Here is a 16562-nt window from a genome sequence, read left to right as displayed (position 1 = left end):
AAAAAGCAGATACTAAAACCAATTTTAAAATAGAATAAAAAGATGAATTGTTTAGATAGGGATGTCTGAACTCACGTTAATACAATCACATATTTATTTTCTTTCCTGCCAAGTTCCTGAATACCATGTGACCAATTACAATTTGCACATATCAGCTGGAACAGCTACAGGCTGCAAGAAGAGCCATATTCATGTAAGTGCACCCAACAGACTCAGATGAGCTGGATTAGTGCCCTAAACTGCTGTGAAACTGCTTTTTCACTGCACTCTGAAAAGTTATCATGGGTATCAATATGTATGTCATATCAAACTGTGATTTTTCTGAAGCTAGCAGAGTTACAGGATCTATTCTACAATAATTTATTTGAATAGTATTAAATTTATTCTGAATCATCATGAAAGAGTACAATCATTTCTATAAATATTCTTTTTATTTTCAAATAATGCAATGACTTCTTCAGTGACAGAGTGGGAGTCTTACCAAATTTCAGCTGTATGCAAGGCAGATGCTTACATTAAGTTTGTCATAAACATTTTCTTGGCTAGTATAGTGAGAAAGGCCCTTCTGAAAGATGATTCAGACTGCCCTAAGGATAGGGAATCTGAGACATGGGGGATAAATCTTTCTCTGAAGGTGTCTCTCACTTTTCATGGTTTATGAATTACCTGCTGCAATCAGAGAATTTCTACTTTATGTGCTTTTGACTATTATCAAGAAATTACATACTACCACCATCATCATCACCATTATTTTTGAAATAAAATGACTCATTTATTCATACTACAGGGAGTAAAAAGAAAAAACCTGCAACCTGCTACAAAATCTCTCCTTCGTACAGCAGATGATGCCACCTCAAACACAGCAGCCGTTTGGCCACAGACTCAGTTGAGAGTGGCTCAAATACTTGCACACTCCTACATTTTCAGAGGAATGGCTAAAGTATTTCCATGTGAGCACTCAGGCTCAGCTTTCTAGCATCACATCTGCTGAAGAGGACTGACATTATCATAGCTCACTTCTGTATTATCTTTACCACCTATTTTACAGCCAAATGTAAGAAAAGATCAGCAGGGTTCATACTAAGAGAAGTTCAATAAAGAAACAATTTAATCAGGAGTTCATGAAGAGAGGTACGAAAATACCATTTCACAATCAACAGCCCAAATTAACCTGATTAATAAGCACTCAATTTTTAAAATTATTGTAGTAGAAATCAGAGTTAACTGTATTCTGCTGCATACACTTCTCTCCTTTGTCTACAGCAGCTGGTAACACCACACTGAGATGTTTTCTGCTTAAAAGAAAATCACCTTCCCTGTCCTTCTAGATCTGGAAAAGGGTACATCACAGCATGTTCCCTAACTTCCTTTTATTATGAAGGTTAACTTAAGCTTAGAGTTGTTAAAAAGAACATCCTGCCCACTCCTTATTAAAGTTCACACAAGCCTTGACTTTCCTTGACTTCCACAGAAGCCAGATGCAGCCAGGAATTGTGCCTCATGCTGGTCTGGCATCATATAATCATGAACCCAGGGAATAGTGAAATACTGAACCAGGAAACTGAGCCTTCAGGCAATGTTTATGGCAGTGAAGTTAATCCCAGAGAAGGGAAGACTTCTGTCCCAGCGATTTCTTTATGCCTCCTATTTTTAGTCAGTATTCACTCCCTTTGCCACCTTCTAGATTTTGCCATTCTGGACTCAAGAGACACAGTATTATGGCAAGGCTGGGCTGCAAGACAGAAAGCAAAAAGTTTTATCTCCATCACTTTACCTGCAAACAACGCAATGTTGGCATGCTTTGCATCATACGGGCACCTGGCCATTCCACTGAATTCATCTCCCAGGAACTCCAGGGTATCCATCTGAAAAATGAAAGGCACAGAAACAAAACTTCTTACCCAGGATGAGGCATATGACAGTGTTTCTTTTCTGGGCAGGGAGGAAGGTCCTTTCTCTAACTGTGCTCCTGACTATGAATGAAGAGCCTGACAAAAATCACCGTGTTAAATAAAACCAGTCTGAAGAAAGTGCACCCAGTAACTCAGGCATTCTTTTTGAGCTAATCAGTCTTAGCCCAGCACATTTTACAAAAGTCTTCAGTCTATATTTTACCAGTACACAAGCTTACTGTTGAACTGTAGCAGGCTATGTGGTCTGTAGTTCTGGCAAGGATTCAAAATTTATCCTCAACACTGATCCAACAGAAGCGCTCTTATACACAGAAAAGACTGCAAGCCACAGCAGTCAGAAGAAACAACACTGGGACAATTATCTGTGTGTGCATTTTTCTCCCCAAAGTCCGGAGATCCTTCTGCTCTAGTCTCAACAGTGGTGCTCTCTTCCTTGATTTGCATACTCAGAAGGATGCTCTCCAAGTCTTACTGTATCGGCTGAGTCTGTGTCATGGAGAAATCCTTTTACCATCAGGCAAGAATTAAACTGTGCAGGAACTGTAAAATCTGAGGCTTAAGCGTAACTCCTGGGAAATAAATTCACCCTGGGCACTGATAATGATAAGAATATACAGATCAACTTTACACTAAGTTCAAGAGGGTTTAGTGAGCTGCAGGGGAAAGGTAAAGATCTCACCTCTTTAAGATTCTCATACAATGCTATTTTGGGAATAAGAATCTTTCTAGCATATTCAAGTAACTTCAGCAGCTCATACTGTATAAATCAAACACAGTACCAATTCACAGAGCACGAAAAATAACCCACCTGGCACCATTAACTACTCCAATCAACTTTTAGCTCATATGTTACAGCACCCAAGTCCTCCAGTGGATGATTTGTCATCATTTGTTTTCTGCCATGTATCCTTCCTGCCAAAATCCACTCTGAAGGGAATTAGTTGTGTTCACTCAAGGACTGAAATGCATTTGACATGACAGTGAGAGCAAAGGAGTTACAGTCCTGAGCAACTTTCCCTGCGCCAAGCCTCACACCCCAGGCTTGTCCACACTTGCATCCGCAGGGTTGGAAGGACAGCCCCGTTTTCTGTTTGGCACATCTTCAGTGCTCTCTCTATACAATGCAGAAATACATGGAGGACAAGCCAGGGCAGGTGTTGGAAAGACCTTCTGCTGACCCCCAGAGGTGTCACTAGTCAGCCCCTCTGCTCAGCAACAGGTGAGGCAGCTGCAGAGGCACCACAGGGAATGAAACACCTGCAGTAAGGATAAGGAGGGCCATTTATATCCCTCACATCAGCATGCCAAGGAAATCTGTATTTGTATTAAAATACCACTTTCTAGAAAGGGGACTGCTTGAGATTTGTTAGCCACACTAATGGTACTGAGAGCTAAAAAATGATTAACTGTGGTGGAAGACTAAATACAGAACTGAGACCAAGAAGCTTCATTGCATACTAGGAGCGGGATGCAGGAAAAGGAAGAAAAGAAGAAATGGCTGTTAACAAAACAGCTACTTGTACCACACAGTTACCATGATGCAGGCTTGTATTTTTGTTCAAATTTGATTCTTCCTCCACAGACTGAAAGAAAAGATTATGCTGAGCTTCTCTTCTGTATTTCCTAGACTATAGCCATCACAGTGGCTAAACGAGGTAAAGCAGCATTGCAGAAAAAGCAAGGAATAGCAGCAGTCACAATGAACACCACTAAGGAAGTAGTTTTCCTGGATGTTACTCTGTTTTTTGCAATAACACTGAACCCACTTAAATGAATCAGAATTGTGCTGTGACTTTATCAGAAGCAGCATTGATGAAGCTGAATTTCGTTTTTCCTGAAGAAGGATGAGAAATGTCCTGTGGGCCATAGCAGTGCCTCAAAAAGCAGAATCCGGATACCAAGGTCCTAAGTGAATTCATTTCAAAGCTACTCCAGAGACATCCACTGTTGGGGGTTATATCAGATTATACTGGTGCAAGCCTGAGAAAATGGAAAATATTTTAATAAATGGGTCCTGTTAAAATGAAGATGATGGGGACACATTAAGTCAAAGGAAGAAACTGGGGTCAAAGAATCAATGTCAAGCATCTATGGACCAGCACAGTTTTCTACACTGCTCTAGATAATGTTTTGGCTTTGCAGATCCCCAGCTAGTATGGAATACATTACCCTCCTGCTGTACCTTTCCCTGTGGAGATCTGCTGTCAGTCACTTTTAAAGCACACAACGCTGTAGGATATCCACCGCTTCCATATCTGCCAGGTCTCCAACACTAATTTTCCCAGGTTTTGCTGTGCCAAGCCCTCAAGTGACTTGAGAAGTGGCTTTGAGATTGAGAACAGTACAACAGAGACTCTGAAAATGTGCTGCTCCACAGGCAACACTCAGCAGCAGTCCACGACTTGATGTGGGTGTCAGTGACAAGCTGAGTAACTTTCTGAGGAGTTACTACCTCCCCAAGCAGGGATCTGAAGGACTCTGCACCTATGGAGGGCAATGCAAAGTGGCAATAAACTCTGATGTGCCGGAGCTGCAAAGAAGTAGGTAATCAATCTGAGCAATCCTCAGAAATTCAATCAACATTGAACTCTGTAGCATTGCAACAAGTCAGGATAAATGCTAGAGTTAAATGATGCTCTGTTGAATGACAAACTCATGCTATTGCCAGCATAGTCACAATAAATCAAACTGAAAGATAAGGCATAAATGAAATCCCACAGACAGATCACATACCTTGTAGTTCCTGCAAGAAGGGTTGAATGCATTTGTTCCACAGATAAACAATGTATCCTCATTTCTTTTTAGGAGAACCTTAATAAAATTATGACATTCATCCTGAAGAAAAATAATAAAAAGTATTTCAGCTACTGCATTTTGGGTGTCTGGTTTTATTTTTATGCCATGATATTTCATTGTCAGGTTTAAAATGAAATTGGCTGGTAGCCACTGTGATATTCTGGGCTTTATTTCAACTATGTTTAACTGACAATAAGCAAGACACAATTGATTTATATTCTAGTCATTTAAAAGTGGTTACAAAGAACTGAAGATATCTTATTCATATTATAGCTCAGATTTTGCTGTTGTTCACATAGGTGAATTTTGTTTGAATACTGTTGCTTTTCTCGAGAGTGAAAAACGTGACCTTCTCGTCTACGTTGCTGTAAGACAGTAGCATCAACAATGCAATTTATTGGCATAAAGCATCCGTAACTAGACAGGGAAGCAGGTGTAAAGAATCAAAGAGCCTGCATCTAATTCTGATAGCATTTGTGCTATTTATAGGTTACTGTACTGCAAAATTGGTGTGGGGAACAGTCCTTCTACAACTGTGCCCATTCACGCTTTCTCATGCGTTATGCGAACTTCTCAGTAAATTCCTGCAGGGGGATGGACAGCAGCACTTAGCTTTTGAGGCAATGGTAAGCAAAATCAGTACACTAAGCACTATGTCCAAAATCCCCGGTGCTTTAAGTATTTCAGGATACTGCTGTGGCTCCTGTCATAATGTTTTATCACATTAAAAGTAAACTATTTGTGCAAATTAAAGCCTTCAGTAAGTTGATAGAAAAAGCAATTACTGGCAAGAAGTGAATGGCATGATCCATTCCACATCACAGACAGCAGCCCAAGATAACAGTGAAGCAACTAAACTAAAGTGGCAGATGCAGAAGAGAAGAAAATTGCATACCTTATGTTTTCCCTTCATTCTGCATGTGTCTACATCAGCTTGTCTAGATTTCCACGTCAATTTCTGCAAGGATCAAGAAAGAAATCAATTGGACTCCAGAGGCTGTTGAATTTGATTTCAGAAGTCCCTTAGGGAAGAATAGCTGTTGAACATATATTTATTGAAAGCTTTCTTCACCCTTTCTCCATGATTAATTCACCACAACAATGAAAGACCAGTGATGTGGAGCATTCACTTAATTTTGTGTTTCCGTCTATTCTTTAAACTAGAAACCTATCCCATTTTTTAAAGCCTGAACCAACAGAATTCAGCAATAGGCAAATTTCCAAAAATACGTGGACTTTTCTTAGAAGTACTAGATGCTCTCTTCTTTTAATTTGATATTGCTCTGCAAATCAGAATAAACATTTATGGACTATAAACCCTAACTGGCTTCTAAATAAAATTTTAGATTAGCAAACAAATAAAATTCAGGGAATTCTTATCACTTCAAGCCACCTAACAGGTTCAGAGAGTCCTCCACGCATCAAGATGCTGCTGACTTTATCTGCTAATACTCTTCCTCCAGAACGCTTAGAGGTCTTAGCGTGGACTTTTTTGTGGTGAGTTTCGGGAGTGGTCAAATGTGGGTAGGCTGATTAATTAAAATAAAACTTTATTTAAAAACACATGGCCCAAGATAGTAAGACCTTAGACACTATAGCCACGACAGTCCTTACAGTGTTGCCTGTCAGTAAGCTGAGGCACTGTGCATTCATGAAGGGCCCCAAACTGAAACTGTAACCACGAATGTTTATTTCCATTACGAGCCGGTGCCCTCACTTTTAGACAAGTAATTGGTCATAAGCTCACCTTCAGCATCATCGATAGTTATAATGAAAGACTCTCCACTCCTACAGTGGAATTCTCCACTGCCCAAGTTCATATGATATTCTGCTGGACCAAGGCTCTGTTTGGCCCATGTTACACAATGTGTACGCAATGCAAAGGAGCTGAAGGGAGATTATTTCTAGTATGTTTATGTTAATATACAATATGGTAATGCAGACAAAGCTCTTCTTAGTTTGAATGTAACTTCCCATGGAGATAATGTGAATACATCTACAAAGTGATGTTATTACAAGATTTTATTTAGTGAGTACTTGCACGAGTGAATAAAATTTGTGTGCATGAAAATATGCAAATAGCACTTGCTTTTTATGATGAAAGTTTCAGTATACTTAATTGAGATAGTATAGCTGTTATAGAAACTGCTGAATATAAATGAAGAGACGTTTGACAGATGTTCCATCAGGGACCTCACTGTATTTCAGTATGGATTGCTTATCAGCCCAGCTAAATCACTTATCAGAAATTTACAGAGGACATGATTGCTATTCTAGCTTTCCCCAAATATGATTAGCAATGCCATCTTACTTGCTTATTACAGTTTTTATAGCAGTGCTGGCAAGTTATTTGAAACAATGTCATCTTCCTATTTATTAGAAGCTTGTTCTAGTGTCCTTAGTTTCTGGATGATGATAAAAGCTACTTACTTTGCTAAAATAAATTTCTTCTGTATGTGATGTGTCCATATCAACAGTATAAATATGGTCCCTGTAAACAAAAGCAAATGAATGCAAAGTCAAATGGAGTAGTCAGACAATTCATTTTCTATGAAGAGAACTATCTATCACAACATAATCCATAATCCATTCCAAAAAATATCACAGGTCTTACTAGGGAACATTACTGACAGCATTGCTTGCTTCTCCCAGAAAAGCACTTTCATATATAAACCATCTTCCTTCTCACAAAGAACAAAAGAAAAATGCTACAGAACTTCGAAGCAAGATTCTTTCCCAAAAGTAATTATTTGAACAAATGGAATTTTGGAAAGGAGATGAGCCTCATATAATTTCTGCTCTATAGGTCCTACAGCAGATTGCACGATCTAGTATGCAGATGTTTTTACGTATCCTGAAATAAACTCCAATAGCTCTTAGGCAACCTTTGCCAGATTCCTGGGCTAGCAGTCACTGTCCCACATACAGCCACTCAGGGTAAAAAAGAGGTTAATGGTTTTGGTTTTTGGGGTTTTTTTTGTTTTTTTAAATTATGCATCTAACCTCAGCTATGATAATTTCACTGAGAATATGGTAGGCAAAAGGCTGACAGCCACGAAACTATTCCTAGAAGGCATTCTTTTCTTCACACACTGGTGGCCAAACAAAATTGTAAAACACTCCTCTGAAAGAAGAGTTCAGATTTCTTGCTTGCATTTACTTTCCTCTTTTTCTGAGAACCTGTCCCTCTCTATTGTTAGCTGCCAGCTCCTCCTTGAAAAGATGAAATAGACTCAGCCACTCAGGTAAAGACGTATTTTTTAAACATTCTCCTCTGTATAAGCTGAGAACAATGACATCTCTGTATGGAATGTAAAATCTGGAAAATCCCACCAAACCACAGTTCTAGTAACCACCACTTCATATTGGGACTGACCATCTCATTTTTTCTTGAAATAACATTGGCTTTTTTCAAAATGCAAGAAGCTGTGCATTTGGAGCACGATCCACAGCGCTGCAGGGGCCTACTGATAGTAGGATTTCATTTTAGAAATCCCTACTCTAAAGGTTAGCTTTATTTTGCTGCGTTTTGGGGAAATCATGCTAGTCTCTTAAATAAAGCAAACACACAACACTGCTATGAGAGGAATAAGCAACACTTCTCTCACATGGAGAAAAAAGGCAGCATTGTTGAGGGGCACTGGCTTTTAAAAATCTACTTCTGATATGGTGCTTGAGGCTGTTTGCTTTGTAAGATGCCAAACTGTGGGGTTGTGGGTTTTCCTCTCCTCCAGACTCTGTAAAACTGAAGCTGCCATTTACTTCCAAGATCGGTTTAATGCTTCAGTTTATTATTTGCCTGACTTTACTGGCAGAGCAGTGGTCAGGGTTGGAGCTGGACTAAAATTACCTATTAGCATGATATCAGCTTCATAGATTTACTGCATGGTTCCTCTTTTATGTACATCACTCTATGCTGCTGTCACTCCTACTATATAAAAGTGGGAACAAAATCTCTTGAATTGCAAATTAGGTGCGGTTAGTGCTCTAAAAAACTTCTTCCAGCACCGCTCTTGATTTTAATAATCAGTATTGCTTGCCAGTGGTTATGATTTTTTTTCTTTTTAAACGAGACAATTAGAACATTCAGTGGTGGTATTCAGAACGAGGTTTGAGTTATTTAGTTCCGCTCTCAATAAAACAGCTTTCAGGTGACTTACTTTCTGGTTCAAGAAACAGTTCAAAGAGAACTCAGATGCTAAGTTATGGGATCGTCAGAAAGAGGGTTAGTATCAGGCAAATTAGATATCATTTTCCCATGCTGTACGTGAAACGTAGTTGCTGACGACGTCAGCAGAGAGCGAAAGAGCTGTCAGATTCAGGGGAGGGCTCTCTAACCACAGACAATGCGGGATTGTCCTTGCCCTCCTTTTCCCACTGCTGCCCAACTCCTACTACCTACTAGCTGTGGTATGCGTACAGCTCACAGCTCCCTGCTAATTAAGTTATTCTAACACAAATTGACTTAATCCTAGAGCTTCCGTTTTTCCCACCTCCAGTCAGCAGAAGCGGGTTTTGTTGCCATGGCGTAATCTTGTGGAGGAAGGGAATTTAAATAATGCCACCGGCTGTGCCTGACCCTTGGCTGCTTGGTGCATCGTCTGGAAATGTGTAACTGCAAATGAGGAGGGAGACGTCCCGAGGCTTTGTGGGCTCAAAAAAAACATTTTGCACATAGACACGAGGGGTGACAGATACTGCAAACAAAAGCTGCCACCCCAGAAGACAATGGGAGGAGGAGAGATGGCAAACTTGGAAAAGGGTGTGTGTGCGCTGGTGTGGGCGAGCGTGAGAGAGACAGCGAGGGAGTACCCTTCCCACGAGAAAAAAGAAAATAGAGCTGGTCCTTTGCAGACTGCAAGCCAAATATTCAGACAGCACGGCTTCATGGGTTTTGGCTGAATTACTCTAATTCATACTGGCTGGATATCTCTGCCTGAAAATACGAAATAAAGCCCTTCTGAAGCAATACGAAATTTCACTTGGTAATAGCTAATACAGGAGTCACGTCATCTATGTGACAAAATAAGCAACTGAAAGACAGAAATTTTGTTCTGCGCCAAGTTGGTCAGCAGTAACGTGTTAGCGGTTCTCAAATCTGAGTTAGTTGCCTTCTGCACAGGGCAACTGTCTGCAAAGCAAAAGCTGGATTTTCTAAAACAAGCAAACAAGCAAAAAAGCCAAACCAAACAAGCCCCAAATAGAAACTCTCAACACTTAATAATTTGACTGCTTTTCAGATAACCGGTACAAACATAAACTTAGCATTGCTGTATTTCAGTGTCTAAAAAAACCAGCATGAAAGCAACATCTGATATGATAGCTAAGGGATTTATGTAAGCTACTGTTTTCAATGAATCTTGTTACAAAATTCTTTGAGAAACACCTTTGATTGTGTACACATTTGCTTCAGTCTCTAGATTTACTACTGCCTCTAAAGGTGATGCAGTATTGCAGTTATAAATTTTCATTCACACTAGTTACTAAAGGATGACTCATTTTCTAACATTTATTACTTAAAGATAGAAAAAGACCTTTGAATTTTAACTTGTGTCACACAGGCTTCTGAGCCCAGCAGGGATTTTCTTCATTAACACGTGGAGGGGGCAAAGAATACGTCAAAAGAGTTTTTGACTTAACACAGGAAAAAAGCGTAAGAAGATTTTTTGGGCTTGCGTAAGTACAAAACAGACCAGGTCTTTATTCTTTTTTGTAGGTCACTAGCCTCTAACAGTACATAAGCACTCTTATTGTAGTAAATGGTCTTATACAAATATATAGCCATATAATACATAAGAATGCATATTCACATACCAGTACACATACTATCCTCCAAATACTAGCATTCTTTATATAATTTGTGCACACTGTGGTTTCATATTCCAAAAGGTTTATCTGGGTTTTCCTGCTGTAATACCAGTTGCTTGGGCACTGTGACAGTCTAATTGCGTCAGTCTCAGTCTGGGAACAAGCTATGAATACAGCAAAGCAAAATACACAGAGCGGATTTACCACCTTCTCACCGCAAATGATTTTCTAATTTAAAGGAAAACAAATAAGGAAAGCAAAGGGAACTCAGCCATGAAAAGGAGGAAATCCTGCCACCACCTTTCAAACCCCTTCAGCCTGCTCCCCCACCCCGCTAATTATTACACTAAATGCAGTAAAAATAGTAAGCCCTAAGCTCAGGCAAAGCATGGGGAGGGCCTGCTGTGGGGATGCCCACTCCTTGAGCCCTACAGACCAATGCCACTGCCGCTCCTGTGGAAGGATGCAGGCTCTTTGCCTGGGCTTGACACAAGAGCTTGGCATTAGACTTAAAAGGGGCCTGTCATAAAGATGGGGACAGACTTTTTAGCAGGGCCTGTTATGATAAGAAAAGGGGTGATGATTTTAAACTAAAGGAGGGGTGATTCAGGCTGGACATGAGGAAGAAATTTTTTACAATGAGGGTGATGAAACACTGGCACAGGTTGCCCAGAGAGGTGGTGGATGCCCCATCCCTGGAGACATTCATGGCCAGGCTGGACGGGGCTCTGAGCAACCTGATCTGGTTGAAGACCTCCCTGCTCATTGCAGGGGGAGTGGACTGGATGACCTTTGAAGGTCCCTTCCAACCCAAACTATTCTATGATTCTATGAGTGAGAACCCAGAACTCTGCCACCCAGATCTCATACAAACTGGCGTGTGTGGGAAACCGAAAGAAGCTGCTTTTAGCAGGCAAGCCTGCAACGCCTGGGTAGGTCAGCAGGTCAAATTGTGCTCTTCCTGCAGCCAGGGACATGACTACATAAAAACCAGCATTCTGCTGGTGTAGCACAACTAATTACTTGGTGCTGAGTGGAGATCAACAGACAAACCTCCACCACAGGACACATGCGACCACCCAGAAGATGGGGAGTGGCTGTTTGAAAAGGAAGCCAGGCAGCTCCTGAAGGCTGCCAAGGGCTTTGAGGACAGGGCTGGTGGCAAGAGGCTGCCTGTTCAGCAGCTGTTCCCCCTCACCTCCTGGCCATCCCACCCACCACCTCTCCCATCTGCGGCAACAGCCTGGCTCTCTGTGGCACACACAGAAGGGTGCATATTTCTCTGATGGAGGAGAAGGACCAGAAAACTATCAGGAAACAAGCTGCTACTGGAGGGGCAGCTTGCGGGGAGGTCCCAAACTGGGTCTGGGTCCAAGAGCTCCTAAGCTGGACTACCCACTCCTGCTAACCTGGACCTTTCTTGCATTTATCTTGTGACCATCAGGTAATTCCCCGTCCAGGATTGCCGATCTCCTTTGCTAACGACAGGCAGGGAGAAGAAGCGTTAAAGTCAGATCTGTACCAGGTTGGCAGCTGTGTAAATTGGTGTAGCTCCACTGAAGCTGATGGTGCCATGCTGAGCTACGCAAACTGAATGAGTGGCCTTATATGCAATTTTTATAAAAAGGCATGTGCTCGTATCTACACAGTACAGCTCTCCAAAAAAATCCAGACACCAAATTCAATTAACCTTGCCAGGTACCTCAACAAAAAAGCAGCAAACATGTTTCTTTCTTTTTTTTGTCTTAAGATATTAAAAACATGCCTAAACCAGCAACGTCACAGTTTAATAACTGAACATGCATTTGTGCACCATCAGAATAATTCCCTAAAATATATCATCAATGGTGTGCACAAACAAAATTACAGGGTGAGGACAGACTCTCTCCTCCATGGGGCTGAACAGTTTCTCTGGCAACTTCCCCCTTGCTGGACTCAAAGAAAGGCAGAGGTGTGTAGTCCTGAAAGAACTCTCTCAGCACCTTGCAAAACTGAACCTTAGTTGATCAGCTAACAAGCTTTCAAATATGTTTTACTAACAGGCTGCAAATCTCTCTCCTAGTCATGAAAATCCTAAAAATAACATGCCGAGCAGAGAAGAACTCAGAATATGCCTTGTCTTCTCCTTCCTCCTCTGAAAGCATCAAGGGAGGAGCGGCCAAGCAGGGGACCACTGACCTAGCAGCAACGTAGAGAGTCCTGTTCATGACCATGACCAGCTGGATGTCCAGCCGGTGCCTCTGCGTGGTGTTCCGCCCTGGTTTGTGACCCACAAACACCGGATACTGTCTTGTATCTGTGGGAAGGGAAAAAAAAAAAACAACACACAGGGTCAAAAGAGAATCTCAAGCTGAAACCACGCTAACACAGAGCACTGCGGGGCCCAGCTACAGCCGAAACCTGTGGTTTCTGTTCTGCCCTGGGGCCACGGCCTGGGGTTGGAAGGCTTGAACACAGAGGGCTGGAGCGTTCTTCAAGGTTACAGTCTTTGCAGCTGCAAAGGAGAAACCCATCACCTTTGTAGAAAACAAAAAAAAGTGAGGTTTTTTAGAGCGTAAAGCTGTTCTGGCACTATTGGCATACAGGTACACGGCACTTCTTCACAGTTTTTCTTTCACTGCTTGCAGAGCTTAAATGCTCACTTCTGCCTGCCAACGTGTGTCTAGCAGGACAAAGGGGTTTCACAGTGGCCCATCAATCACCACAATGACGGGACTGGTAGTGGTTAAAGCAAAAGACTTGGCTCTCCTTGGTTCAAGCTGCCAGCTCCCTGGTTTTCCTACAGGATTGGACTGCCACCATAGAACAGCTGTGGGGATTTCTGAGAAACGGTGGGAAATCACCACTTCAACTTTGTAAAATGAAAGTCACTGCATATTGTTTTGGCAACCAGTCTGACACTCCAGTTCTTCTGGTAACTGGACAACAATACTGACTGGAAGCCCTGTACTAAGCTTATGCTATGAACAAGTGAGCTTTACCCCCAACTCTACCAGTCAGCAAGGACATTCATTCACTCTATTCCCATGGTTTTTTTGGTGCAACCTCAGCATACACAGAGTGTGCTGCTGCTCCCCAGATCTGTCTGTACAATCTATAACAACTGTAAACACTTCTGACCAAGAGCCACGTTGCTGTTGGACTTCATATGGAGACGTGATCATGACACCTAGATGCATAAACTAGGGAGCTAGTTATGTAAACAAAATGACAGAAGACAGGAGGAGGACAAACCTTTGATGAACATCATCATCAATGCAGAACTGCTGCATGTGCATGTTATAGAGAGCTGACTAACATCTAGCTATGCCTGAGCCTCTTCCCCATCAATATGGTTTCCCAGAAACCTGGAGCTGCTTGAGGGAGTGTGTTTCTTCAGAAGCTCAGCTACTGCTGTAGTGTTTTCAGCTATTGCCCTCTCAAAGTAATTTTCCTGTTAAGCTTGGTCAAAGTATTGATTGTACTTTGGCTTCAGCAAAGCACTTGAGAATGCCATGTGTCAGAAAGCCTGGTGATAAAACTGCAAAGAAACAGGAACATCTCTGCAAACGAGATGCTGAGAACTCTTGGAGGAACAAATTAAGATAGCCCAGGCAGGATTTACATTCAGATGCTTATTCCTTCTGACCAAGTCCTACTTGCAAAATTCCAAGTTTAACTGTCCAATAGTGTTTCCTCTGTAACTCACAAATCTATTATACCATGAGCTGTGTTCTTGTACATTCGTGTGCCTTCCAGCATGCTGAGCTGCAGAGGAAGGAGTTATTCCGTGTTCTGTTTCTCCAAAAGGATCAAGATTGGCTACTTCTGCATTAGCAATGATGATTAGCATCACCCTTCTGGAAGGTGAAAATGTTGGTGCTGAAGACCTAGTGTTCACACTAGACATGTTTCAGCAGAGTGTGCTTCAGAGCAGTTCTGTCCTGCTCTGGTATCCCAGATGCCTATTAGCATTTGGAGCACATCAAGTGCACCCCTGGATTCTATCTTTCAGCTTGGTCTTACCCATGACAGACAAGCTTACGGGTGCCAAGGCCACTCCAAAGCACAGTAAGCAAGGACTATCAAGAGATAAAATTCAAATTCCTGACCCAAAGTAGACTTAAACATGCTCCTTGCTGACTTGCTGCTCTTTAGCATACTTTTACAGACACAGGCACTAAAGAATTTGTTTTAAATATCTGAACCTTTGGGACTTCAGAAGACTTTTCTATGCAGTAACTGTAATTGAGTGGAGGTAAGTGTGAAAGAATCAGTTATGCTAAGCCTGACTTGCATGGCAAAAGTCACAGAAAGCTCTTCACCTGTTTAACCAGCAAATCTCAACACACACAGCTGTCAGTGTTACTCTAGATTTTGGAGAGCTTGCCAATTACTGCTGGTAAGAAAGAAGAGAGATTCTTTCACAAAAGATTCTTTGTCTTGATTTGGTTTCCAGCTACATTTCCAGCTTAGCAAAGAATACCTAATGCTAAAGCGGAATCTGTGAGAGCGCTAAAGAAATAAGTTCAAGTATGTGTATTAGATCAAATAATTATGTTTTCAGAGCTCAGTTACTTTAGTGTGCTATGCTTGATAGTCTGAGGTGCTTCCCTGGTTATCCAGAACTACATTTTTACAAGTCAAGTGAAGAACACTTGGATTAAGGGGCGGGAAGGGGAGCAGGCTTCCTTACTTTGCTGCAGGATAGATCAAGGTATTTGGTTTGATTATGCTACTGAAGTGTCTCTGTTTGCAAAGGAGAAAGGCTATGTTTTTGGAAGATCAAGCAGTTTACCACCCAGTAATGCATCAACGTGAAAAAGTCCTGTTGCTATATCAGTATCTGAGAACATAAATTGGCTCATCTGGAGACACTAAGAAAAACAAGCTTATTAATTGCAACTGTAACAAAATAGTGTTGCTTTGAAGACCCCTGATCGGTATCAAGTAAATGAACTCTTCTGGCCTCTTATACTTACAGTTGCCATGCGAAATACTGATCGGCTCAGAATCTTCTGGGAAACCAGCCCCAGCAAAGTGTAGCAGTGTGAAATATAGCAGCAAGGCTTCTGACCTCATAGTAGTTCAGCTGGGAGGCTTCACTTCTTCACTTCACCCTGTGGAAGACAAACAAGGCCTTAAGCGCCTTCATTCTGTGCACTTTTAACCACTGCAAACAGAAAGCCAAGAAGAGTCAATGGAAAGTACAGGGAGTTCTCCTCGCCGCCATGGCCTCTCACTGTACCTGCAGAGGTATCTCATGTTTCTATGCAGAAACTGCCTTACCAGGCCACTGTCCCTTTAGCCAATGCCCCAGCAATGCCGCATCTGTGAGTTACGAAGAATTTTCTGCCTCAGCTGCTTATATGCAATAAAGAAACTTCGTCTCCTGCACTGATCAACAGCTGACAAGCGTTTTGCAGGAAATACTTTTGTTTTCCCTGTCTTTGGTTCACATAATTACTTGATGACACCATGACACACGCTGTAAATAAATAAATTTTAAAAACCAACCCACGCTAGATTATTGTGGTTAAAAAGAGATTAGGGGTTATACTACAGAACTGATTTCTACCCTGCAGAGTTGTGCATCAAGTGAAGAAACACTGAGAGAGCTTGATGGAGCATGCAGAACATGTCATTGGGCCTTACTGTAAAAATATGTACCCATAAATTTAGGTGCCATAAAACCAACACTCCAGCTTGTGACAAAATAAGGGAGAACAGAACTGTCTAAAACCATCATTTTTTCCCCCGTGTTCTAGTGATGCATTCACTCATTCACATTTCATGTACGAAAATATCCCTAAATCTTGAAGATAAAAGGAACCACAGGGGCCTTTGGATACAGTGAAAGAAAACAGCACGTAATACAGTAAATAGCTCATAACTCCCAGGCAAATTTCACACAGATGTTGATCTGCAGGGGAAATCAGTGTAAAAGTGGGGTTTTCTTTTCATCCCTTCCAGAGTTTCAAACCTTTGATGCCGCCAGCCAAAGATTCCTTTTGAACAAAGGTATTTTACAGTAGTCTGTCAGTCATTCAAGATTTACAGGCAGAA

At 41.5% G+C, this 16562-nt stretch overlaps 1 protein-coding gene across 7 annotated transcripts in view; it reads right to left on the bottom strand.

Moving 5' to 3' along the window:
* Window positions 1-16562, bottom strand: part of SEMA6A (semaphorin 6A) — a 116396-nt gene that overhangs the window by 48831 nt on the left and 51003 nt on the right. For 6 of the 7 annotated variants that reach the window (XM_065655725.1, XM_065655724.1, XM_065655729.1 and 3 more), the window contains 6 exons: window positions 15479-15616; window positions 12696-12813; window positions 7140-7200; window positions 5605-5667; window positions 4647-4748; window positions 1775-1865 (listed from right to left, as the gene is read on the bottom strand). In XM_065655725.1, coding sequence (XP_065511797.1) covers window positions 1775-1865; window positions 4647-4748; window positions 5605-5667; window positions 7140-7200; window positions 12696-12813; window positions 15479-15578 — 535 coding nt within the window. In that variant the 5' untranslated portion in view covers window positions 15579-15616. Of the gene's footprint in view, window positions 1-1774; window positions 1866-4646; window positions 4749-5604; window positions 5668-7139; window positions 7201-12695; window positions 12814-15478; window positions 15617-16562 lie in introns of those variants that run through there. The other variant, XM_065655728.1, reaches the window with a different exon arrangement.

The sequence above is a fragment of the Caloenas nicobarica genome, chromosome Z (assembly GCF_036013445.1).
Source record: "Caloenas nicobarica isolate bCalNic1 chromosome Z, bCalNic1.hap1, whole genome shotgun sequence".
Classification (NCBI taxonomy): Eukaryota; Metazoa; Chordata; class Aves; order Columbiformes; family Columbidae; genus Caloenas; species Caloenas nicobarica.
The sequence above is the reverse complement of the archived record's forward strand: the minus strand, read 5'-3'. Positions and strand labels throughout refer to the sequence as shown.